This window comes from Plasmodium knowlesi, assembly GCF_000006355.2.
Source record: "Plasmodium knowlesi strain H genome assembly, chromosome: 14".
Classification (NCBI taxonomy): Eukaryota; Apicomplexa; class Aconoidasida; order Haemosporida; family Plasmodiidae; genus Plasmodium; species Plasmodium knowlesi.
The window spans coordinates 3,067,195-3,092,876 of record NC_011915.2 but is presented as its reverse complement, the minus strand read 5'-3'; the positions used below and the strand labels follow the sequence as shown (position 1 = coordinate 3,092,876).

The following is a 25,682-nucleotide window of genomic DNA, read 5'->3' as shown; positions in this document are numbered from 1 at the left end:
AATTTTAATATCTTCAAATTCAGTCTTAAGAAATAAAAAAAAAAAAAAAAAAAAAAAAAATGACAACAATTAATGACAAGGAATGGAAAAAAGAAACGACAGCAGGAAACGAACGCACGAATCGAACATAGAAAGTAACGCAAAAAAAAGTTAAAAAAAAAAAATTACATATGAAAAAGACGAAATAAGGATACATCCCTGCTCACAGACCGACAATTACTAACACACGGTTGAGGGAAAGATACCCCGCTGTATCTTCACGCCGTAGGCGGGAATTTCCCCCAAACGCGCGCACCCACAACTGTATGCACATGTGTCTAAGTCGTATGAACAGAAGTACAACGAATGTGCTAATCGGCTTCTCAAGCGATTCTTCTTGTAGAACCGTCCAGACGCTCATCCCTGTCTGCCAAAAAATGAGATAAAGATAACGCATCCATAATTTGCTCCCCTTTGTGTATGATCCAGGACGTGAATACAACCCATTTTGCATATCTATGAGTACCCACATTTGGAATTTTTTTTTTTTTTCCTTCTCGTAATTCTTTGCAACGCCGCCCCTACATTCCACCTACTGCATTTGCAAGGCGGAAGACACACTCACCCAAACGCGTGCATGCTTGCATGAAGAGGTGTATACTTATCTGAACCCACTTCCTACCGCACATGCGTGCTCGCATAAATTTGCTTTAAATATTCATCACCGCGGCGCCTACCAAAAGTAGGAACACCCATGAGGGAGATCACCTGCAGCCGCACAAGCCATAGAACGTTAGAGCAATCCCGCAGTGAACGAGACGCTTGAGTTCACTCATATAAGCGCTCGCGTATGCGTTTTTGCCTCTTCCTTACTACGTCTTTGCTGCATTCCTGCTTCGTGTTTGTTGCGCCTCCGTAAGACGCACAGCGGGCGCGACCCGGCAGAGAAAAATCGGAAGGCGCATAGCGAAACAACTAAAAGAAAGGAACCATGAGGTTCTCGCTGTGCGCGACGCTCCTGTGCCTGCTATGCGGGCTAGCCAAATGCCGGAAAGGCTTAAACTTTGATCAGATAATCAAGTACCTAAAGGAAACAAAAGTTATCCCCGAACATATTCCAGACACATTGGAAGATGCCATCCAAATAGTTCCCCCCTATATTATATATAAGTATAAAGGGAAGATCTACTACCTACACAATAATGTAGATATTACCCCCGTAGACGAGAGGAAAACTGATCCTGTATTCCCCGTGCACGAGAATGAGTTAGAAGCCATAAATCCATTGGAGTGTCACCCGGTAGTACCCGGTATCGATGGAGCAGTATCTCCTGTACTTCCAGAAAGTGTCACCTCGGAAGAGGTAGCTGACACGATAAAGATGGTTTTAGACGAAGACACAGGAATTATGGTGGCAACAAACACTAACGTAATCATCGAAAAGGAGAAGCACACCGTAGAAGGATTCACCATCCCGCAGGATGCACAGTGGAGCAGTGAAGATAAGGAAAAAAACAAAAATGTGTACTTATTTGGAGGGGAAAATAGCACAGTGTATAAGGTCAAAGAAATTATCCAGTATAAGGAAAATAAGGATATGTGTAAAAACATCCAGATCGGTTATGAACGATTCTACAGTAAACCTTCATCTTATGGTGATGATTTGGGAATTACATCTGAAGAGAAAAGTCCCAAAATTGTCCACAATGTAGACACGAAAGATTACTCCTCCTTCCTAACTGCCTTACATATACTTTTTAGGAAGGATGAAGAAATAGGAGTCGAAAAAATTTACAAAATAAATAACATCCCCAAGACAGATTTGCTTCTATTCATTAAGCAAGCTTACAAAAATATTCATGACACGTTAAAGAATTATATTCTTGTGTCTGGATTCAGCTTCTACGATTATACTTACGACGTGGGCTCTTTTTCTTTAGATGTGTTCATGAACGACTTTTTCTTCCTCTCCAATAATAACAATAAAGACAGGGGTACTTTTAAAAATGTCACCTCTAGCATCAAGTACGCATCTACTGCCAAGGACAAATTAAGTGTCTACAAAATAGAGAAGGCGATAAAAGATTTCCTCGCGGAATCGAATCTACGGGTTCTAGATCTTAAATTAATTCATCATCTTTTTTCCAGAAATTTCATCCTCAATTGCACTGAAAATGATATAGTAGATTTCGTGACAAACCTTGTAAACATCACAGGGGTCGACATTTCCCCACGGATCGGAGCTACCATCTTTGCCTACCTTCTCCAAAAGGTTAATATATACCTAATGCCCAGTTATCCCACCAAAACCAGAAATAGCTACCTGTTATTTATGGAGAACAACGATCTTCTATTCTTCGTAGAGTCTATTTACAGAGACATATTTAAAAATTTCTACCGAATTAGCAACTCCCACGGTGACCTCCCGAATGCTCAGAATCTAGACCAGGTGCTAGCCCTTACACCATGGGTTCAGAAAATCTATCCCAATTTCGGGAGCACCTATGATTTCTTAACTATGAAATATGGACTATCTCTCTTTTACAACACTTACCACATGATTATAAACTTTTTCCAAGGAGACATCAAGATGAAACAGATCCTACTGGAGCATAAGGAATCTAAGAAGGTAGATACGCTGGACAAATTTCTCAACGAAGTCTTGGCGCTCTTCCCCCAGGGTTCGAGTAGCTCTGTGTGGCCCTCGTCCCTCTTATCCATGGCCCAAGTGGAAGAGAAACCCCGTGGACGTGTTCTCAGCGAAGACAAAATAAGCGGCATGGGAGAAGAGAGCAATGAGGATGACGATGAGGATGATGACGTACCCGATGACGAAGACGATGAAGAGTCCAAAGAAGCAAAGGAAGCACAGGAGGAAGCCACCGCAGATGAGAACCACGCAGATGTATACGCACGGGAAAAAAACAAATACAATGAACTGAGACAAATAGTAGAAACAGAACTCATAAAAGAAAGAAAGGAATATGCACAAAAGAAGCACGATGAGGAGGAAAGGATAAAAAAAGAGGAACAAGAAAAAATCGCAGAAACGGATAAGAAACACGAATTGGAAACCCAGGCGTTGGAAGCAGAAGAAGCAAAAACGGAACCAGATGACGATGCTAAATTTGAAAAGGATTATCAAGCAAGTCGTGAACAAGAGAGGGAATCTGCAAGACGACGTATAGAAGCATCCATAAAAGATGGCACTTATAACGCACACGCAGAAATTACCAAACCCCCAGACTCATTTTATTACAGCACCTCATTGAATGCATTATATGATCAAATGAAAAAAGAGTATGAAAAAGGTGTTGATTCTGGGTTCCAAGTAGTAGCAGAGATTGAAGCAAAACTGAACCAAGTCTACAAAACGTTGGCGAGAAAAGGCGTCCCTGATTATGCTGAGTTGAAAGATGAAGTAATAGAAGCCAACCAGAAGCTGTTCGAAGAATTAAGCACCAAAGTGAAGAACGAAGAAAGTAGAAAAAAAAACATCCTGGAGTATAAGTCAGAGTTAGATACATGTCTGGAGAAAATTATGGCGAAAAATGAAGACGGACAATATAACATTACCGCAGGACTTATAATGCAAAATTTTAAGAAGTACCAAAATGATCTTATGGAACAATGTGAAAAAGGATTCTATGGAAAATTTAGAAAATCTCTTGGGTCGAGAAAAAAAATAATGTTGAAAAAATTAAGAGAAGCTCTCAAGTACTCTATCAGAATCATGCAGGATCTAGCACCTAGTTACGATGAGGCAGCATACACAAAAACCTTCACCGATATTTATATGACGAAAAAAGAGTCTTACAAAAAAGATTACATTACGGCTAGGAGAGTAATTTCTAAGAACATGGATATAGCATTCAGGAAGCATATCAAACTACACTACGAAGAGATAGACGTGGAAATTAGAAAAGAGCTTCAAATAATTCGCCAAGAAGCCCTCAAGAAAATTGATGAAATTTACGCAGAGCTTTTTAACATAGCGCACGTGGAAGTACAAATAGATTTGGAGTCTATAAAAAATGAAAAACTGAAAATGAAGAAAAAGGTTTTCCAAATCGTCAGACAAAATACCAATTACCCAAATGATTTGAAACTTCTGGAAAGCACCTTAGCCAAATACAATGCGGACGAAACTGCAGAGGGGAAGAGCAAAAAAGATCAACTTAATGCCGATATTACCAAGCTAAAAGCGACAATCGAAAAGAATAAAACTGATGCGGCGAGTCTTATAACCCACTTTCAATCCATTTCAGAGAAGTACGAACAGGTCCTAATAAAGATGGATGCGATAGACTATTTGGAAAAACGATTTAGACTCTTCCGTTTCGAAGTAGCCAAGGAGTACAAAGATAGCAACCTGCACACCGATGCGCTGGTTCCCCTTTCGAACAAAGACGCAGGAGAGTACATAAGAATTGAAAGTATCACTAAAGATCTACTTAACGATTTGGACCAAATAAATTACGACATCCATGAAACCAGGATTCTCCTCCATTCACTCAAAACGAAGAAGAAGCACATCGAATTGGACATACAAATAGGTGAGAAGCTCTACAAAATGGAGGAAAAAGCAGATATCAACACGATGAATGACAAAAATAAAGAGAAACTGAAGGAGGTAGTTACTGACATAGAGAATGAAGAACATAAATTGGAAAAACTGTACATCAGGAGAGACATATTCATGAAGGATCTAAACTTCATCGTGAGTGATAGCGAAAAAGATCCCCCAGAAACGATAAAATTCCTCCTCCCAGAACTTATACAAAAAACAGATAAAAAGAATTTAGAGAATTTTTTGATCGAAATTATGATGGAAACGGAAATCGAAAATAATGCACTAACCAACCTTATTAAGACTTTCAATAAAGACGTGCTCTTCTACAAATACCACATCATCAACCCATATGACTACTTGCAGTTACCCACTGATGAAAAAAATATTGATGAAAAATTCTCAGCCCAAGTGCATAAAAATTCTGAGATGTTTGCACAGAAATTGGAAAGCTTCCGAGTGGAGTTAAAAAAATACAGAAAGTTGGTGAAGAACCAAGGAGGGCTCAAGCAAACAGAAGCTCTAACCTACCTTAAGAGGAACATTGCCCATTTGAAAAATATGATCCATTCTCTACGCAACGGAATACATATAGAAGATTTCAGTTACATTTTGACGAGTCCGGATTTTTTTCAAAATAAGGGAATTAAAAATGAAGACATGCAAAGCGAACAAGCACACACATCCTTGGTGAAAAGTTATCTTTCCTTGAACTCCCTAGGTAAGGTACTCACTGACACACAGAATAAAGCATTACACTTCGGCATACATTACAAGTACACATCAGATAAAGTCTTATGGTATCTAGCCATCCTAAAAAAATACATTGAAAGAACGGAGATGGTATATAATAACTCCTACGATGGGCAGAAGAAGTCCAGTTTATTGTTACCAGAATTCATAAAAAATAAGGCCGATCTTGCTTTGGAACATCCGGTCCTTCTTCAATACGGAGGAGATATATGGGATGGCTCATGGGGATTTGCATGGGGCGAAGCCGCGGACAAAAAAAAGTATCTGCGCGTCGTGAAGAAAGAGCAGACCTATCCATACAAGTTGAAAGAAATAAAGGATGTATATGTTGTGGATAAAATTGTAAAGGAAAAACTGGTTCGAACCGGAAAGTTGGATTCCCTCAAGGAGTACATGCATGTGAAGGTGTATAACATCGTGGAAGTGAAGGACTCACCCATAACCCTCTTCGATAAAGAGGAGCTGAAGCAATTAAAGTTATTAACTCCAGATGGACACATCACTCAAGGCAGTGTTAAGAATTACCTGACCCACTTGGGGTTCATGTCAAAAGGAGGAGCAAACGTCGAGGGAGGAACCAGTGCAGAGGAGCATCTACCCGCCATCCTACAAACAGCGGCGGAATACCTAAAACAAAGTAACATCAGTTACGATGCCATTTTGGAAGTACTAAAATATCTGAAGGCTACACCCAATGCGATTAACGTGCGGGACATCATAACCCTGAGTGAAATAATTTTAGACAATTCGAATGTTTTCTTCGTGAAGGAAGACACGCTCAGCATCTACATTATAACCTTTTTAGATCTTCTCGGGGTGCAGGTGAATATGGACGACATACAGAGAAAGGACAAGAAATCCAGAGTGATGACTTACCTGAGCATTTTAAAAAGTTATTACAAGAAAGTAGAAATTAAGGAAGAAATAAAGAAACACGTCTTGCGCTTTCTGAGGCCCAGTGATGCATTCCCAACATTATCCTACAACCCAAAGCTGCACGAGTTCCTTCTAGGGGTTCAGCAAAGCTTGGATGGAAACAAAATTTTGTACGAAGCATTTAAAAAGGAAAATACTAATTTTTCAACAGAACTTTTAAGCGGAATAAAGAAAGGGATTAGCGATTTCATGAATTATATCTTGGCTAAAGTAGCTACATATAGTCCAGAGCATTTCAAGTCCAAATATTATCATGAGCATAAGTACAATCAACAAGAAATGGAAGTGTTAAGAATTACTTCATATAGTACCCAAAGGATTAATTTCGGCACACTAATGACACTATTTTTTTATTTTGTAAATCCGGACCTCCGAAATATGCTGCATGAGCATGTCATAAAAGCAGACTTGTCTTGTCTCGACAAATTTTCCACCTTCGATTTTAAGGATATCTTTTCCATCACAAGTGACACCCAATTGATAAAACTCTTCCATGAGAAAATTGGACATTTTCAATATGGACGTACCCATTCATTAGTATACTTATGGAGATACTTATTACATCCCGATAATAAGGAGTTCTTTACCTACGAAAAGGTGAGTTCTGTTGTCGAAAAATACTTCTCACACAGTGTATTTGATGATAACACTCGGACCATGCTCTCCAAATTGGCCTATTCCTTCCTCGCCAGAATGTCTTACCATACAGTGTCCTACTTTGATATCCAGATAGAACATTTAATTGAGAAGAGCGATATTGAATTGATTTCTCTCTTCCATAACATATTAAATAAGTTAAATTTCCTTCTATATTGTACGAACTCCAAACCATACCTAGAACGATATGCCCCCGCGAACCTATTGTCGTATACCAGACCATTCAAGTTAGATGCACTAAAGATCTTCCACCAGTTTGTGAATTCCCTCCCACACTATTTACGTTCTTACATTGTTAACTTCTTCGAAACGGACTTCTCCGAAATAACGGAAAACTTGATAGTGGATTTGTTTCACCACATTCAGTCCTTCCTGGAAAATGATAGTAGCTCCTTCGAATCGGAAAAGGAAAACAAAATCGAGTCTTTCTTCAAATTGAATTATTTCTTCACAAAAAATAAAAATGTTACGGATGGAAACTATCAATCCATGATTCAGGAAGACCCGAAATTTAAGGACGCCAAAATTATCTTCAACAGGAGGGTCAAATATGATCATGTTAATAAAAAAAGTAACTACCAAGAGAATCTTCATTTGGCAGATCTCATAGATGAACAATCATTTAAAATGCTACTACAAACGCTCATAAAAGAACAAATAAGTTTTGATGAAGTGAATGAAAAATTTAAAAATTTCATGAACACAAAAAAACTTGTCTTCCCAAAATTTGATATCCTAAAAACCAAAATTACAAAAACAGCAGATGATCTTTATTATCTGAAAATTTACAAATATCTTTATGATACATTTCAGAAAATGCATGTAACGCAGCCTATCCACGATTTGTACTTTCTATTTATAAAGGTTCTTCTCGATTATTATGTTGCTCCCTTTAAATTCAAGAACGAACATGTACAGGAGGACCTGCACACAGAGCTTGCACGCAAGTACCAGAAGTATATAGAATTCCTCTCGCAGCTCTTCCCTTGTCTTTTCAACTTTTACTACTATGATGATACGGTTCTCTGCCAAAATTTTGGAAACTACAGTGAGGAGGAATTTTCCCCTGAGCAAAAAATGTTGAATATTCTGCAAACCCCTTTTGTGCAACTCCCGCAGACAGTACAGAACAACCAAATAAACTTGGATTACCACATAAATGAGGAGGATCTTTTCTTTGACTTTATTAAAGAATTCATACCAGAGAGTGGAAAGATGGACCAGAATCAACTGAAAGTAGAATCTTTCAAAATCAGATACTTCATCACAGAAATATCAAAATTTGTCATGCGAAAAGTTATGTCCAAGATGCCATCGTCATACATTTTTAATATGGGTTACAAGGACTTTTACATAAATGTGGATGATATAGTTAACAATTTACAGCCACTCTTCGAGCAAGTTCGAAAAGTGAAAGAACCATCGGATTCAGTTAATTCCTCCTACGGCGTTATCAGTGGAACTATAGCAAATTTCATGGACACAAACAATGCGGAAGCCTCTTCTTTCCGATTTCAAAATATCAAGTTTTATCTGAACAGCCACGTTACGCAATTGTTCCTACAAAATAATATGTCTTTTAAGTACTTCATGGACTTCATCAAAAATATTGACAAGTTCAAGACCTACTTCCCCTCCCTCTCTGAGTTGTACGTTTTCGTGGACAAGCACGTGAACATCATCAACGCCATTACACACCCCAATTTCACCGAGCGCGTCACCACACAGGGGGTAATCCAAATTTTCGTCGACACACTCAAGAACTTCGGTGTTGATCTGTATGAAATTTAACCGGGATCGGTATAGCCGTAAAGGCGGGGACGCGATGATTATAGCGACACTTTGCAACTTTTTTGAGCCATGCTCGCACATTTTTTTGTACCATTTTTTGCTCGTCTCCCCTCCCGCTTTACAACAACAGCACTCTCCTCTTCCTTCACTCGTTTTTACCACCTCCTACCACTGTAACCATATACCATCTTCTACACCTACCCCTTAAAACGCAACCTTTTCTGCATCCCCACACATGCAACAAAAAAAAAGGACAGCACCAAAAGGTGAAAAAACAAAATAACAATTTTAATATTAACAGTTTCGCTAAGGGAAAAAAAAAAAAAAAAAAAAAAAAAAAAAAAAAATTGGACGCGTAAAAATTCCCATAATAGGTAGGAAGACAAAAAAAAAAAAGGAACAAAATGAGCAACGAAAGAAGTCTCGCCAAATGAGGCATAACCACAAAAAAAAAAAAAAAAAAAAAAATTAACATGTGCTGATGCGTTATACGAGAGGTTTTCACCCCGGGGATATCCAAATGACCTGGAAAAATTATCCTACTTGGCATCCCTGCGTGGTGCAGAACTATGCGAAGTCAGCCCAGTTACGACTTCTTCATTTTTAGAAGCTGCCTTCGCTGTTTCCGTACGAAGGATTTCCCACCGATATTCTTCTCCCTCTGAATTTTCGTGTACCTCTTCACGCACCACTCCTTCATATCCTTGTCTCTCTCCAATTGTTGAAGGGCTGATAGGCATTTCTTCTTGCGCCTGTTGGACGTATGTAGCGACTGCGATTCCTGTCCAGCTCCCACTTTTATCTTATGGTCCCCATTAATTAATGTAGCGACTTGAAAAAACTCGGGCATCTTTTCATCCTTTTTAACTTTATGGTATTCACTCCTTTCGGCTAAATTTTCATGTTGTATTAATTTCCACTGTAGCTTTAACTCGTCCGTTTTTTCCTTCTTCTTCATATTCCCCCACTCATTTAGTTGTTCCTTTTTGTTCCTCTTCTCCATCTTCTTCTTGGCGATCATGTCATTTACGTGATCTAGGACGGACATGGGCTCCGCCTCCACCGGTTGCAAAATGGTGAAGCTGTTCTCAATCTCTGCCTGCGCCATTTGTTTTGTTCTCCTTACGTGCAGCGTTGTTCCTTTTGTAGTCAATGCCAAGGATCCCCCTTAAAAGCGCACAAGGTGGAGGAGTCACGGGGTCCACCTCAGCTGGAAGGAGGTGACTCCTCTTTTTATTCAGAATTACTCACCAATGCGTCAACGAGTCTGTGGACTAAGCGTCTTCGTTTGGAAAAGTTGCTTCAAATTGTTTGTTGCCCTTTGCTTTGTTTTGTTATGTTTCTTTCTTTTTCTTTTTTTTTTTTTTTTTTTTTGGTTTCATATTTCTCTGAGCAAGCATGTGAAATGCTACTATATGGTGATCAAAAAATCGCGAAGAAGCTGTAGTTAAAATTGCTCGCAAAATATAGCGCCAAAAAAAAGAAGGAAGAAGCGGGGTACTAATTTTAGCAAATTCAAAACGGTGGAATCTCCGCACTTTCCCCTTTTACCAGTCGCATTTTTTTTTCCTTCACAATAATATAGAACATCGCACTACGGAGGCGAACAGGCAAAGTATAGTATGCGCCAATTTTCAAGGGGCCACGTACCTATGCGGGTCACTGTTACGTCACATATGCACCGCGCGGTTAAATTATATATACCCTCTGCATTTTTTTCGGAAAACCCACACAATTTTATAAGCTATCTAGAGAAAATAAAATTCCCCCTTGAATATATTTTACCGACGCTTTATTTGTTAATCGCCAAAAGAAGAAAACACATACTCATCTGATGGGATTTTTTTTTTTTTTTCCTTCCACGCCCATTTTGGAAGGGTAAAAGCGTTTTTTAAAATGCCCTCACTTAGCACCAGGTCTTAAAAAATTAGCTCCCAAATTGGGGAATTCCATTTTCGCACAGTGCGCGGTGACTACTGGCTGATTAACCTAGTGGCTGTGATCCACCTCAGAAGGAGATTAGGACGAAGCCCAGATAGGTGCATAACAGAACAGCCCCCGCGTTCATACCGTGCGAAGGCAAAGCGGAAAATACATAAAAAAAGGAAGTAGAAAAAAAAAAAAAAAAAACATGAACGGATAGACGAACGGACGGATGAATGAATAAGGGGGGAGTTAGACTAACCATTTGCATTTTCATTTTCTTCAGAATTAAATGTTTCCTTTTTAAAGAGATTAACCATGCATTGACGCACCTGCTCAAACCACGTTGCGGTTTCGCAACCGCAAGTACCACGCGGAAAAACAGACAAATCCCGATTCAGTATATTCACACGGCGTGGCCATCGCACCGTTTACAATGTAAAAAGGGGCAACCCTATCGGGGTAAACGTGAAAACAATTCTACACCATATAACCCCCCCTTTTGCAAAGAACACAGTCCAAATGAAGAACTGCAAGACAACTCCCCTCATATGGGGGATAGTCATAATGAGGGAGAAAACAAATTCATCGGTAGAACCTTCGAAGGGATAACCATATACCCCCTGCAACAGCCGGATGAAGATCGGAACATCCTCAGAACTAAAATACCATCGAGGGAATTCAAGCCAAAGAGAAGTTTAGGGCAAAATTATTTAAAAGATGAAAATATCATACAAAAAATGATCAGCGCCATTGAGCTGGATGCAGATGAGTTCTATATGAAGGACAATCGGGTTGGCAGTAACCAGGGGGGGGGCACGAAGAAGGCGAAGGGGAAGGGGAAGAAGAAGTGTAAAGGACCGAAGAATCGAACAGAGCACGGCACAAGGGACGACAGCAACGGGGGAGTTGCTAAGGAGGATGGGAATACCGCGAACACGGATAACCCAATCACCATGCAGGATAATTACCCTGCGAATTCGGATGGGTCCACCACGCGCAGCGCAAACAAAACGTGTTCCTTCCAAAGCGTGAGGGATCAGGGGAAGGGAATCATCGAGTTGGGGTGTGGACTAGGACAAATAAGTAAATTCCTTTTCGCAAAATATAAGAAAATGACGGCGGTAGAAATAGATAGTCGAGCTTTGTCCGTTCTGAGCAGAACCATGCCGGGCTTTGACTTCATCCACGATGATGTATTGCAAATTAATTATAAGGACCTCTCCAAAAGTAAAGGAACCAAGTTAACCGTAATAGGTAACTTACCCTTCTACATAACCTCCCAAATATTGTTTTGCCTGCTCGATTACCATCATTATATCGAACAAGCAATCGTTACCATTCAGTACGAGGTTGGCCAAAGAATTATCTCCAAGCCAAATGAAAAGAATTATTCCATACTAAGTATACTTTTTAATTTGTACACAAATCCATACTTGCTTTTTAAAATTCCGAGCTCTGCCTTTTATCCCGTTCCCAAGGTAGAAGCAGCTGTGATGAAAATTATTTTCAAACATTCCAACCTTAACTGTAATTTACTTTTTCTAAAAGAAATTCTACGGCACTCGTTTCAGCAGAGGAGGAAGAAACTTAAGTCCAGTTTGAAAAGGCTCCTTGCGAAATATTCCACCGAAGGGAATCTTCAACTTCCTTCATCTTTTTGCGATTTGAGACCACAGCAGTTAACTCCCTTGCAATTTGTTGAACTCACGAACTTTTTATTTCCCCTTAGCTCCTACCCCTTCGACCCCACTATGCAGACCAAGGTATGGCGCAAGAAGAAGCACGGCGATTGATCGCTCATTAGGGTGCAATGCCATTGACCCAGGCAAAGAAATGTGTGAGTGGACATACAACCCTCTAGTTCACATTTTATATTTTTTTTTTCCCTTTCCAGACCTTTTTTTTTTTTTTTTTTTGTTTTTCTCACCCAATTTGACAGATACACACCCTTGCATGTTCAGGGGCCTTTACAAGTTGCCCCATTTTCATATGATACATATAAAAATAAAATATCTGTACATCTCAACTCGATCACATAGGGATTTCTTTTTTTATTTTATTCATTTATTTTCCCTTTATTTCCAAATACGCCTCCTTATCCAAAAAGAGGGACCTATTTTTTGGTTGTTTCATTTTTTTTGTTTATTTTTACTTTTTTCTTTTTTGGTAATCGGGTTGTGGTGTGTACTTTACAATTTTCCCCAATATTCGTTTTCTGTACCATCCAGTTAGCCTATAGTATCCGCTTTTGGTTTCCATGCGAAAGGTTTTCCCTTCAGAAAGAATGCCTACGGCATTCATCGGGGGTTTTCGTGTAGTATCCGGTTTCTGTCTGCGAGGAATTTTTCCTTCTCTCCCCCCCCCCCTTAAAGGTGTTAATGCTAACTACTGAAACCTTAGTTCCAACAACCCTGAAACCTTAATTTCAACACCCCTACGACCTCATTCCAACTCCCCTAAAACCTTATTCTAACACCCCTTAAAACCTTATATCTAAACCCTGAACCCTAAACTCTAAACCCTAATCCCTGAAACCCTAAACCCTAAACCACTGAACCCTAAACCCTGAAAACCTGAACCCTAATCCATCATCCTACTTTAACCATAACCCTAAACCCTGAAAACCTAACCCCTAAGACATGATCCTACATTCACCGTAACCCTAAACCCTGAACCTAAACCCTGAACCTAAACCCTGAACCTAAACCCTGAACCTAAACCCTGAACCCTAAAACCTGAACCCTAAAAACTGAACCCTAAACACTGAACCCTAAACACTGAACCCTAAACCCTAACCCCCTGAAACCTGAAACCATAAAACCTAAACCCTAAATCCTAAACCCTCAACCCTCAAGCCAAAACTCTAAACGCATGAACCATAAGCACTAAATTCTGAACCCTAAACCCTAAACCCCTAAGCCCTAAACCCTGAAACCCTGAACCCTGAACCCTGAACCCTGAACCCTAAATCCTAAACCCTAAACCTTGAACCCTAAAGAGTAAACCCTGAAACCCTAAACCTTAAAACACTGAAACCCTAAACCCTAAAACCCTGAAACCCTAAACCCTGAACCCTGAAACCTAAACCTAAATCCTCAACTCTAAACCCCTGAAACCTGAACCCTAAAACCTGAACCCTAAACCCTGAACCCTAAACCCTAAACCCTAAGCCCTAAACCATAAACCCTAAACCCTAAGCCCATGAACCTTAAACCCTAAACCCATGAACCTTGAACCCTAACCCCTGAACCCTAAACCCCGAACCCTAGAACTGAAGCCTGAACCCTAAACCATGTACCCTAAACCCTGAACCCTAAACACAGAATCCGAAACCCTAAACCCTAAACGCTAAACCCTAAACCCTAAACCCTAAACCCTGAACCCCAAACCCTGAACCCCAAACCCTAAAACCTGAACCCTAAACCATGAACCCTAAACCGTGAACCCTAAACCCTAAACCCTGAACCCTAAACCCTTAATCCTAAACCATGAACCATAAAACTGAAACCTAAAACCTAAACCCTGAACCCTAAACCCTAAAAACGTACTCCTATACACCAGAACCTTAAACCGTGAACCCTGGGTCAATTAGGTATTGGCCACTTCGAATAAGATCTCTTTGGAATGTGGTTATATTTTTTTATGGTGAGGTAGATTAATTTATAATTTTTAATTTAAGTTGATGGGGAGAATATCATATTGTAGGAAAGGAAATAATGATAAATGAAAAAAGGGTAAAAGAAAACAAAGATTGAAAGGGAATGGGGTTAATGAAATAGAAATAGGGAATAATATAAGAATGTAGGTAGGGGGCGGGGGAAAGGGAGTTCGGGTATGTAAGAGTGAATTATTCAATAAGTGCAATTAGATGATACATGTTCTATATTTATGTGAAATATAGATTTCATTTTTTTTTTTAGGTAGGGTGTTGGCGATGCTTTTCCATTCTTTGTCGAATAATATAATTTTCAATTTTTCCTCTTGAGAAAGGGATGAGGTGGAAATTACTTTTTTTTTTTTTTTAAGGGAAGAGAATGTTTTTCTTTCTTTAAATAGAAGAAGAGGAAAGGAAGGAAAAACGGTTTAAGTGGGAAATGGAAAACAACCTTTAAGGAAAAAGGAAAAAGAAGGTCTAAAGTGAAGTAAAGGAAGGTTTTAAGGGAAGGAAAAGAGGTTTCTTAATGAAGAAAGAAGAAAGAATGTTTTCAGGAAGAAAGGAAAGAAGGTTTTCAAAGGGGGAAAGGAAGATCGTTCTTTCTTCGGTTTTTTAGAACAACAATAATATGGCTTGATACTTTAGCATACTTCCTGGAGGAGAAAGAATCTTTTCTTTTTTTTACTTGTTTTAAAGGGGAAAAGAAGAAAGAAGGTTTCTTAAGAGAGGAAAAAGTAGGAAGGCTTTTAGAGAGGGAAAAGAAAGTAGCAAGAATGTTTAAGGTGAAAGGAAAAGAATGTTTAAAGGAAAAAAGGAGAAGAATGTTTTAATATAGAAAAGAAGGAAGAGTAAGGGATGAAAAGAAGGTGATTCAGAGCATAGGGATTAATTTTACAGGGTTCAAGGTTTAGGGTTTTAGGGTTCCGGGTTTAGGGTTCAGGGTACTGGAATGAGGTTCAGGGTATAGGAATAAGGTTGTAGAGGTGTTAGAATAAAGGTTGTACGAGTGTTAGAATAAAGGTTGTAGGGGTATTAAAATAAGGTTCTAGGGGTGTTAGAGTAAGGTTTTTGGGGTGTTGGAATAAGTTTCGGGGGTTAGCTTTAGTTGAGTAAAGGGGGTATAGAAGGAAAAGCTTCTTGCAGACAGTGAGGCAATCCGGATGGCACGGAAACCCGACAAGGGAAACCGGATACCCCGTCAAACAGGAAATTAAGTCAACCGGATAAGCTTGAACCGGAAACTATACCAAACGGATAGTGGGAACCGGAAACTATACCAAACGGATAGTGGGAACCGGAAACTATACCAAACGGATAGTGGGAACCGGAAACTATACCAAACGGATAGTGGGAACCGGAAACTAGACCACCCGGACAAAGGAAGTCAGACGAGGGGAACTCGACAAGGGAAAAAGAAAAAAGAAAAAAAAAATAGGAAGAAAGAAGCAGTGTGTCCAGAGATAACAAAAATGGTAAAAAATTTTTTAGGGGCGGGTGTGTAAGGGTTGTTACAGTAGAATGCGGTAGTTATGCCTTTATTTAGAATAAATAAATATTTTGGGTGTAGCATTTTTTTTGTTTTCTTAAGTAATAATATTGGAAAATCATGGTGGACATACACTCATATATATTTTTTTGCTTTGTTCATTATATTTTTAGGAAGGAGGTTCTAGTAGGTTGCCTTCGGAAGAGGTGTATGCTCCATTTGAGGAACCCAATACTTGTATTACGGGATCAGGTGAGAGACCGGATTGTAACCAATCAGTAATACAGAATGTGAAGAGCTCATTAAATCTATGGCCGAGTATTGATCAAACGTTGGCCCCTATAATTGTGAAGAACTATTATAACTCCTGTATGATGGGTGAGAGTAACTTGGATTATTATGACCCTTGTAAATTTTTTTATTTTTGGTTGGGCAGTCAAATAAGGGGCAAATTGCCTAGCGGGATCCCATTTGGGACTTCTATGAGTGCAATTTACATGCAGCTGAGCAGTTTAAGTTCTAAGCACAAGTGCAAGCTTTTCTACTATGATAATAATGACTTGGAAATTTTCAAACATGCCAAAGATCTGCACGATTTTGAATATAATATTAAAGCTCTCGAGGCAGGGAAAAAAGGAAATTGTAATGACTACTCTTCCACCTATACCAACTATAACACAAATCTTACTGCAGCTCAAACTGCATATGAATGGTTATGTAAGAAGTGCGGAAGTTTGTCAGGGTATACGTATTGTCAGGAATTTGATGATAAATATAGAAAAAATAAGCTGAGTACAAAGTATAAGAATTTTTCAGAATTAACTTGTACTGACGCATCATCTAAAAAGGTCGAAGCAAAAAAAGAAGAATCAGAATCGGAAGAAGACGACGATGATTATGATGAGGACAACCCCCTATTGAACATAGAAGAAATAGAGGTAAGAATAAAAACATCTTCTTCTTTCTTTTTTCTTTTTTCCCCCCTTCCTTCTACATTGCCTTTCCGCTGTGGACATGCATAAAGAACAAATATATATATATATTGCACATTGTTTTTTAATTATCCAAATTTTTTAGGTAGACGGACCTTTGAGTACATTACCTTCCAGGAAAGACTACTACAAATTGTTTGATGAAGGCATGAGCAAATGTAATGGGGAAGATTGGTCTTGGCCCAATCAAATCAAGGCTGTATTAGAGGATGATGATAAGATTAAGGACCATGCGGTGCAAATTTCGAAGGCCTTGTGCCACGTATATGGGGAAAAGGGGAAGGACAACCAAACTAGGAAGCTCACGGAGGAGTATTGTGATTTTTTCTATTTTTGGGTAGGAAAAATGTTCTGGAGTAGTACAAATAAACAAACATTCAAAGAAATTATGGAAAAAATTAAAGTTGCTGTGGGACGCAGTGAAACTGAACATGGTTGTTCTTTTCGCTTTCCAATTAAGGGAAGAAATTATTTTTTTCACAGTAAAATTTTATTCGATTATTACGAAAACAAAGATGATATGAAAACTCGCTTACAGCAGATCGGTGAGGACGTTGCCTCAAAGTGTGATGATCCATACTATAAGTACTTCCTTCAAGCACATGAAGCATATAATTATATGAACCAAAAATGTCCATCGGCAGATAAGAAAAGCACTAATAATGAGTGGTGTGCAAAATTTAAAGAAATATATGGAGATTGTACTAATGGAGGTGAGGATGATGGAAAATCTCATTGTAAAGTGGCAAGGACACCACTACCATCATCAGAACAATGCAATAGTCACTCCAAACCGGACACACTAGACACTACATCTTCCTCTACTGCTAACGACACCAATTCTGTCACACCTGGTGTTGTAGCTGGTAGTACATTGGCAACAGTTGGATTACCAGCAATCGGTTTCTTTTTATACAAAGTAAATACATTACATTATAATACCTATACATATATACATATATACATATATACATATATACATATATACATATATATACATACCTCTACATATATACACATATGTTACATATACATATACATATATACATGTACATATATACATATACATATATACATATACATACATATATACATATACATATACATATAAGTATATACATATGTTCTTCCCTTTTTTTTTTTTTTTTTTTTTTTCCAGTATACTTCCCTATTTGATGGAATAAAAAAATCCCTCTTTGGTGGCAGCAATAATACAGGAGGAAGGAGTAGGGGAAGAAGATCTACCATTGGACGCCAACACTTTGACGACACTTCCACAGACAATGATTCTTCCACAATGGGAGACGGTTCATCCACACTAGGGGACGACGGTTCCACCACCCTCGGTGGTGGTGGGGAATCGTCCACTTTAAGTGGTAGCTCCACCGATATTTCTACCATCTATGAGGATGGTGATGGAGGACGACGACGATCATCACCACCATCTAGGAAACCATATAATACACAAGAAAATCGAAATATACGTTATCAAAACATATAACACATACATATACATATATATGTATATATATGTATATACATATATATGTACATGTATACATATTGTGCAAATAAAGTGCACACGTATTTGTATTTTTGACGTCCAATATATATGTGTATATATGTAACAGAAACATATTGTGCAATGTGCGATCACATACTGCATATAATAACACACACTACATTCTAATACATTCTATGTTGGAACACATCGTATGTTGCATTTCGATGACGCTGGGAGGAGGAGGTAAAAGACGGAAGGGAAATGCCACGACAAAGTGTATGAACAGCGTTGCACGCCGGCCGTGTGCAGAGCATCGGCGTGGTGAGAAAGCATTTAATACTGAATGTACGAACACCGTTTTAAATAAAAAACTGCATAAAATGTGCAAACACACTTTTAAATGTGAACACCGTTAAATGTGAAGACAATTAAATGTCAACCAGTTAGATGTCAACTAGTTAAATGTGAACTAATTAAATGTGAACCAGTTAAATGTGAACTAGTTAAATGTGAACACAGTTAAATGTGAACCAATTAAAATAATAACTACGTAAAATGCAAACACAGTTTTAGATGAAAACTGCGTAAAATGAAAACTCTGAATTGTGTTGACACTTTTAGTAGATGAAAACTGCATTAAATGTGCGAACGCAGTTTTAAATGGGAACCATTTAAATGGAAACTAGTTAAAATGATAATTACGTAAAATGTGCGAACACCATTTTAAATGGTAACTCCGTAAAAAAATGTATTGCACAGTTTCAGATGAAAAACTGCATAATATGTGCGAACACAGTAAAGTGTGAACACAGTTAAATGTGAACACCGTTAAATGTGAACACAATTAAATGTGAACCAGTTAAATGTGAACACAGTTAAAAGTGAACACCATTTTGAATGATAACTCCGTAAAAAATGTATTTCACAGTTTTAGATGAAAACTGCATTAAATGTGCGAACACAGTTTTAAGTGTGAACACCGCTTTAAATGATAACTACGTAAAATGTAAACACAGTTTTAGATGAAAACTGCGTAAAATGAAAACTCTGAATTGTGTTGACAGTTTTAGTAGATGAAAACTGCATAAAATGTGCGAACACAGTTAAATGTAAAGCAGTTAAATGTCAACCAGTTAGATGTCAACTAGTTAAATGTGAAGACAATTAAATGTAAACATCGTTAAATGTGAACCAGTTAAAATGATAACTCCGTAAAAAAGTGTATGCATAGTTTTAGATGAAAAACTGCATTAAATGTGCGAACGCAGTTTTAAATGTCAACCAGTTAAATGTCAACCAGTTAAATGTAAACACCATTTTGAATGATAACTCCGTAAAAAATGTATTGCACAGTTTTAGATGAAAAACTGCATAAAATGTGCGAACACAATTAAATATCAACCAGTTAAATGTCAACCAGTTAAATGTCAACCAGTTAAATGTCAACCAGTTAAATGTCAACCAGTTAAATGTCAACCAGTTAAATGTCAACCAGTTAAATGTCAACCAGTTAAATGTCAACCAGTTAAATGTCAACCAGTTAAATGTCAACCAGTTAAATGTCAACCAGTTAAATGTCAACCAGTTAAATGTCAACCAGTTAAATGTCAACCAGTTAAATGTCAACCAGTTAAATGTCAACCAGTTAAATGTCAACCAGTTAAATGTCAACCAGTTAAATGTCAACCAGTTAAATGTCAACCAGTTAAAATGATAACTCCGTAAAAAAATGTATTGCACAGTTTTAGATGAAAAACTGCATTAAATGTGCGAACGCAGTTTTAAATGTGAACACCGTTAAATGTGAACCAGATAAAATGGAAACTACGTAAAATGTATCAACAGTTTTAAATGAAAACTGCCTAGAAAATTGTACGAACACAGTTAAATGGGAACCAGTTAAATGGAAACTATGTGAAATGTATTTTACAGTTTTAGATGAAAACTGCATTAAATGTGCGAACGCAGTTTTAAATGTCAACCAATTAAAATGATAACTGCGTAAAATGTTAACAACGTTTTAGATGAAAAACTGCATAAAATGTGCGAACACAGTTTTAAATGGGAACCAGTTAAATGGAAACTACGTAAAAATTGTATTGCACAGTTTTAGATGGTAAACTGCATAAAATGTGCGAACACAATTAAATGTAAACCATTTAAATATCAACCAGTTAAATGTCAAGCAGTTAAATGGGAACCAGTTAAATGTCAACCAGTTAAATGTCAACCAGTTAAAATGATAACTCCGTAAAAAATGTATTGCACAGTTTTAGATGAAAACTGCATAAAATGTGCGAACACAGTTAAATGTCAACCAGTTAAATGTTAACCAGTTAAATGTGAACACAGCTAAATGTCAACCAGTTAAATGTGAACCAGTTAAATGTGAACCAGTTAAATGTCAACCAGTTAAATGGGAACCAATTAAATGTGAACCAATTAAGTGTGAACCAATTAAATGGGAACCAATTAAATGGGAACCAATTAAATGGGAACCAATTAAATGTGAACCAATTAAATGTGAACCAATTAAATGGGAACCAATTAAATGGGAACCAGTTAAAATGATAAATACGTAAAAAAATGTATTGCACAGTTTTATGTCGATTGTACAACGCGTATCGCGTAAATGACACACACCGCGCAGCAGAAAAGTGCAAACGAGATAAGGCACATCTGTTGCTGTTCCGCGAACTGCAACGGTTATTTGGACATGAGCATGAAGTGAAATTACACGGAAAAAAAAAATGTTGCAGAAAAAAGGAAAAAAAATAGAAATAAATAAAGGAGAAACCATTAATTGAAATATTACGAAAAAAAAATTAATAATTCAACGAACAAAAAAAAAGAGAAAAATATAATTTTGAATTAATTCATAATATTTAAGAGAAGTAAAGGAATAATGAAATAAAAAAAAAAAAAAGAAACAGAATAAAGGAAGAAAGAAATACCATTCTCCCTCCTTACACACTGAATATAAATTGTGTGCATGATTATTTATAAATTCCTTTCCCCCTTCCTTCGGTAGGGAGAGGAAAGGAAAGGGAAATATTACACATTCATATATGTTACATACGATGTGTATTACATTCGAAATATGCGATGTCACATGCGATAATAACTAATATTTTGGCCACTTACATATCTATATTCATTGTTTGCTCTTTGCCTTCCTCTGGGTGGTGGCGGTCCTCGTCTTCTTCGTTGTCCTTGTTGTTGCCCACGCCGTCTGGGTGATGGTTGCGGCGGTTCTTCATAATATGTAGTAGAATTATTTTCTATGGATTCTTCCAGTGGGTATAGTGTCGACAGGTATGATGAATATTCCGTTGGCACTTCGGTAGAAACGTCTTCTGTAAAATTACTAAAATTAGGACCAGTGGATCTTCTCGCCCTCCTTTGACTCCTGCTGATGTTGTTACTCCTTCCACCAAATTGTTCACGTAACCAGGAAGGTAAGGAAGTGTACTATGATAAGGAGGGTGTTGATGGCGTATGTACATACATATATATATGTGTATATATACATATATATATGATATATAGAGTATATATGGTACATATTACGGGTTGTTGTAATTTTATCCACTTACTTTATATAAAAGATATGCAATGGCAGGTAATCCAACTGCAGCCAATCCGGAGGAGGCAATGGGGCCGTCTCTTGCAAAAGAGAAAATGGAGGCGATTTCTGCAGATGCTGTGTCTTCCCCTGATTCTCCGTTGTAAATTATTCCTGAATTTTCGGCGTATGCTGAAATTTCATCCTCCAGATTTGATATACACTTTTCTCCTAGGAGTTCCTCAGGTTTGTGTTCATCATATTTTGTTTTAAATTTGTCACAAAATGCCTTCTCCTTACCTTCAGTTTTTCCATTGCAGTATCTATGTATAAGCTTATATCCTATGGCCGCCTCTGTCAAGTATTGGTCCAATTCTGTACTACAGGGGGATTCACCGTACTGTAATTTTTCCTTTATAGTTTCATAGTCTTTATAATAATCATACATTCTTTTCTCCCATATGAAATCCTTCGTGTCAATGTGGCTAAGCTCAATTTTACACTTATTCTCTTTATCAACGGGCAATTCCCCTAACTGTTGACTGACTGTACCCATGAATTTCCAGAATGATGAATCATCTTTCTTGAAATAGCTAGAATACGTATTCCCCACGTGATAATATACATAGTATAAAGATGGATCACCCCCCGATAAGGTGTCTTTTTTTCCAAGTGAGTAGCAGATATATTTTGCAATACTATTAGCCTCCTCCTTCACTTCACGGTGTGCCTTCACTGCCTCTTCCACTCCAGAAATGAGGCTACCATCGTCCCCACAGGGGTCAGTAATACGGACAATTTCAGTATACACTTTTTTGGAAGGTAACCAGCCCAAATCATCTCCCTACAAATGCAATTATAAAGATGAGTACGTTTTTATGTTTTCACTGTATTATCATAAATGGTAAAATGTTATATGTGTACATAAATAATTCATTCAATGGCGAAACACACATTAATTCAAGCGTGTATGCATGCTAAATGGGGAAAGTATGGAACCTATATTATTCTTCCCCACCACTAATCACATCTGCTAAAACGGTTACCTCTTGTTGAGCATCACTCAAAGAACCACTACTTCCTGCTTGGTTTGGATTTGGATTTGGTTTGAGACAAGTCTTCAATTGTTCTTGCAGTTCCCTCAGTTCTGTTTCACAATATTCCTTATATTTTTTATTATAATCGTCACAATATGTACCATTTCCATGTACCCCCCCCTCTGGACAGTCTACCCCCACAATTCTACATGCTCCACTAACTCTTTGTAGAAATCGCAAATATTCCTTAGCTTCTGCAGATTCACATTTCTCTACAAGTCCTTGTATAGTCTTATAGTTATAAGCAAAATCATGTATCCTCCTCCTTAGCTCGAAATTGATTCTGTCAACATCTTCGTAAATAATTTTACATTTAGGACTATAGTCAGTATCCTCGAGCGCCTGGTAAATTGCACCCAGGACGTCGGACAATTTATATGTATTTGCATCCTTGGGGACCATATTCCCCAACCAGTAATAAAAAAAAAGGCATGGAATATCAGGATCGGATCCCTCCCCCTTCACTTTGGATACGTAACAGTAAGCATCAATTATTTTACTAATTACAGCGGAAAGTCCACGGTAATCACTTAATTTACCCTTCAATTTATCCTCCCATCCCGGAGCACAAGAATTCCTATAACTGCCCTCATACTTACCAGTCCAGAATTTATTGTAGAATTCCTTCTTGGAAGGTAAGTTCTTCAAATTTGGTGCCTACAAAATATATAATTCACGGATGGTGAAATATCTATATCCACATATATACATATATATACATATGTACATATATATATATATATATATATATAAAGACATAAATACATGAATCTCCCACATTCCCATTATTCTATATTATACTACGTGCATAAGGTACTATATATACGTATATATATATATGCTCCACCGTTATGTTAAAAAAAGTGGAAGGAAAAGGAGCACCCCTTTAATATGCTCATTACCGTCGACATTATTTATGGACAGATGTATATATTTCATTATATATGTAACAAATATATGCTAAATAAAGTATGTTTTCCTTCCTTTATCTTCATTCATACAGAATTAGTATATATAAGAATTTTAGTCCCCCCCACCAACCGCCCCTCTCCTTCTGTAATGATTATGCATAAAAAAAAAGTATATGTGGTATTCCTATAATTCTCACTCCCCCCAATAATATGAATACGTTTTGTTCAATTTTCCTTTTCCTAAGCAACGATAAGGTAATATATATATATCAGATAGCCATGTATATAAAGGTATCGCAATTTATCCCTTATAAAAATTTGAGCACATATATTATACAATAATTCCTTAAGGAGACAGAAACTGCTGATTAAAAATCGCTAATAACAATATTGCATAATTTAAAGATAAAAAAAAAGAAATACATCTGCACCCCCACCCCCCTCATTCCTGGCAATGCGTACAATCTTAAATATTTATGAAACATATTTGTAAACTAACAACACAAGCACAAAAACAAAAAAATGTGCATTATCCAAAGAGATATATGTTAAATTACTATTCACAAATAAAAATACTTGCGCTCATTCCTAATATAGTTTAGGGTTCAGGGTTTAGGGTTCAGGGTTTAGGGTTTACGGTTTAGGGTTTAGGGTTCAGGGTTTAGGGTTTACGGTTTAGGGTTTAGGGTTCAGGGTTTAGGGTTTAGGGTTCAGGGTTTAGGGTTTAGGGTTTAGGGTTTAGAGTTCAGGGTTCAGGGTTTAGGGTTCAGGGTTTAGGGTTCAGGGTTTAGGGTTAAGGGTTAAGGGTTTATGGACCAGGGTTTAGTTTTCAGAGTTCAGTGTTTAGGGTTGACGGTTTAGGGTTTAGGGTTTAGGGTTTAGGGTTCAGGGTTCAGGGTTTAGGGTTTAGGGTTCAGGGTTTAGGGTTCAGGGTTTAGGGTTCAAGGTTCATGGGTTTAGGGTTTAGGGTTCAGATTTTAGGGTTCAGTGTTGATGGATGATTGGTATACTTTTTAGGGGTTGTGATTTAAATGTTGGAGAAGTCTAGAGGGAAGCATTGTTCAAGCTGCGGTGCAAGTGAAAAAGAGGGGAAGACCTCTAAGTAGGAAGGCCCCTCCAGATGGAATAGGAACTCCAACTGGGGTGGTTGCACCCAATAAGGTGTTGCCCAACGGAAGAAACATGTCAAACGGAAGGGGCGTGACAAACGGAAAGGTCATACCCAAAGGGAAAGGAATGGGGAACGTTCCTCTTCACAATGGACAAACCCCAAAGGGCGTAACAGGCGGGTTAACCCACCAGGTTAACGTCCCAATGGAACAGCTAGGTGATCAAACGGATATGTTGAGCGGAAAACCGGACGGAACAACTGAACAAATGGACGAAGCAACTAATCGGCCAACTAAACCAACTCACCAAGTGGACCAACTAATCAATCCCCCCAACCAACTCCCCTCACTGAGCAATAACTCCCCAAGTAAGGAGAACGAACAAAAATCGAAACGAACATCGATCAGAAGAACAAGTCTCGAAAGGAAAAAAGTAAAACCATCCTATAGGAATTCAGAAAATTTACCCACTGATGTGTATTTTTATCAAGGCTCCTATGTAGCCAATTGGTGGGAAACGCAACAGAAGAAACAATTCAAAGTTCCTTTTAAAATATCAGAGCATGGAATAATCAAAGCCAAAAATCTGGCCATCATTTCCAGAATCATCAGATCATCCTCTGTGCAACAAGTCAATTCCATTTTATCTCAAATTGAGGAAACAGAAAATATCACAGACTTAAACTATAGTGCCATTGCTACATTAGCGAGTAAATATATTAAGGAAAATTCGGAAGGAGGAGTAATATGA

General features: G+C 37.9%; 6 protein-coding genes across 6 annotated transcripts; 4 read left to right on the top strand and 2 right to left on the bottom strand.

Annotated features, from left to right (window-relative positions):
- Window positions 1–970: 970 nt before the first annotated feature.
- PKNH_1470100 (osmiophilic body protein G377, putative) lies at window positions 971–8,686 on the top strand (the record flags this gene model as incomplete). Its single annotated transcript, XM_002262541.1, has 1 exon — window positions 971–8,686. One exon carries the CDS (start codon window positions 971–973, stop codon window positions 8,684–8,686), a length of 7,716 nt encoding a protein of 2,571 aa, XP_002262577.1.
- Window positions 8,687–9,272: 586 nt separating this feature from the next.
- Window positions 9,273–9,794, bottom strand: PKNH_1470000 (rRNA-processing protein FCF2, putative; the record flags this gene model as incomplete). Its single annotated transcript, XM_002262540.1, has 1 exon — window positions 9,273–9,794. The coding sequence occupies one exon, from the start codon at window positions 9,792–9,794 to the stop codon at window positions 9,273–9,275; it is 522 nt and encodes a 173-aa protein (XP_002262576.1).
- Window positions 9,795–10,845: 1,051 nt separating this feature from the next.
- On the top strand, window positions 10,846–12,405 carry PKNH_1469900 (ribosomal RNA small subunit methyltransferase A2, putative; the record flags this gene model as incomplete). Its single annotated transcript, XM_002262539.1, has 1 exon — window positions 10,846–12,405. One exon carries the CDS (start codon window positions 10,846–10,848, stop codon window positions 12,403–12,405), a length of 1,560 nt encoding a protein of 519 aa, XP_002262575.1.
- Window positions 12,406–15,736: 3,331 nt separating this feature from the next.
- PKNH_1469800 (KIR protein) lies at window positions 15,737–18,246 on the top strand (the record flags this gene model as incomplete). The annotated part of the gene is made up of 4 exons (XM_002262538.1): window positions 15,737–15,739; window positions 15,927–16,691; window positions 16,831–17,664; window positions 17,905–18,246. 4 exons carry the CDS (start codon window positions 15,737–15,739, stop codon window positions 18,244–18,246), a joined length of 1,944 nt encoding a protein of 647 aa, XP_002262574.1.
- Window positions 18,247–21,357: 3,111 nt separating this feature from the next.
- Window positions 21,358–23,822, bottom strand: PKNH_1469700 (KIR protein; the record flags this gene model as incomplete). The annotated part of the gene is made up of 4 exons (XM_002262537.1): window positions 21,358–21,720; window positions 21,846–22,658; window positions 22,861–23,568; window positions 23,814–23,822. The coding sequence occupies 4 exons, from the start codon at window positions 23,820–23,822 to the stop codon at window positions 21,358–21,360; spliced, it is 1,893 nt and encodes a 630-aa protein (XP_002262573.1).
- Window positions 23,823–25,004: 1,182 nt separating this feature from the next.
- Window positions 25,005–25,682, top strand: PKNH_1469600 (AP2 domain transcription factor AP2-O4, putative; the record flags this gene model as incomplete). The annotated part of the gene is made up of 1 exon (XM_002262535.1): window positions 25,005–25,682. One exon carries the CDS (start codon window positions 25,005–25,007, stop codon window positions 25,680–25,682), a length of 678 nt encoding a protein of 225 aa, XP_002262571.1.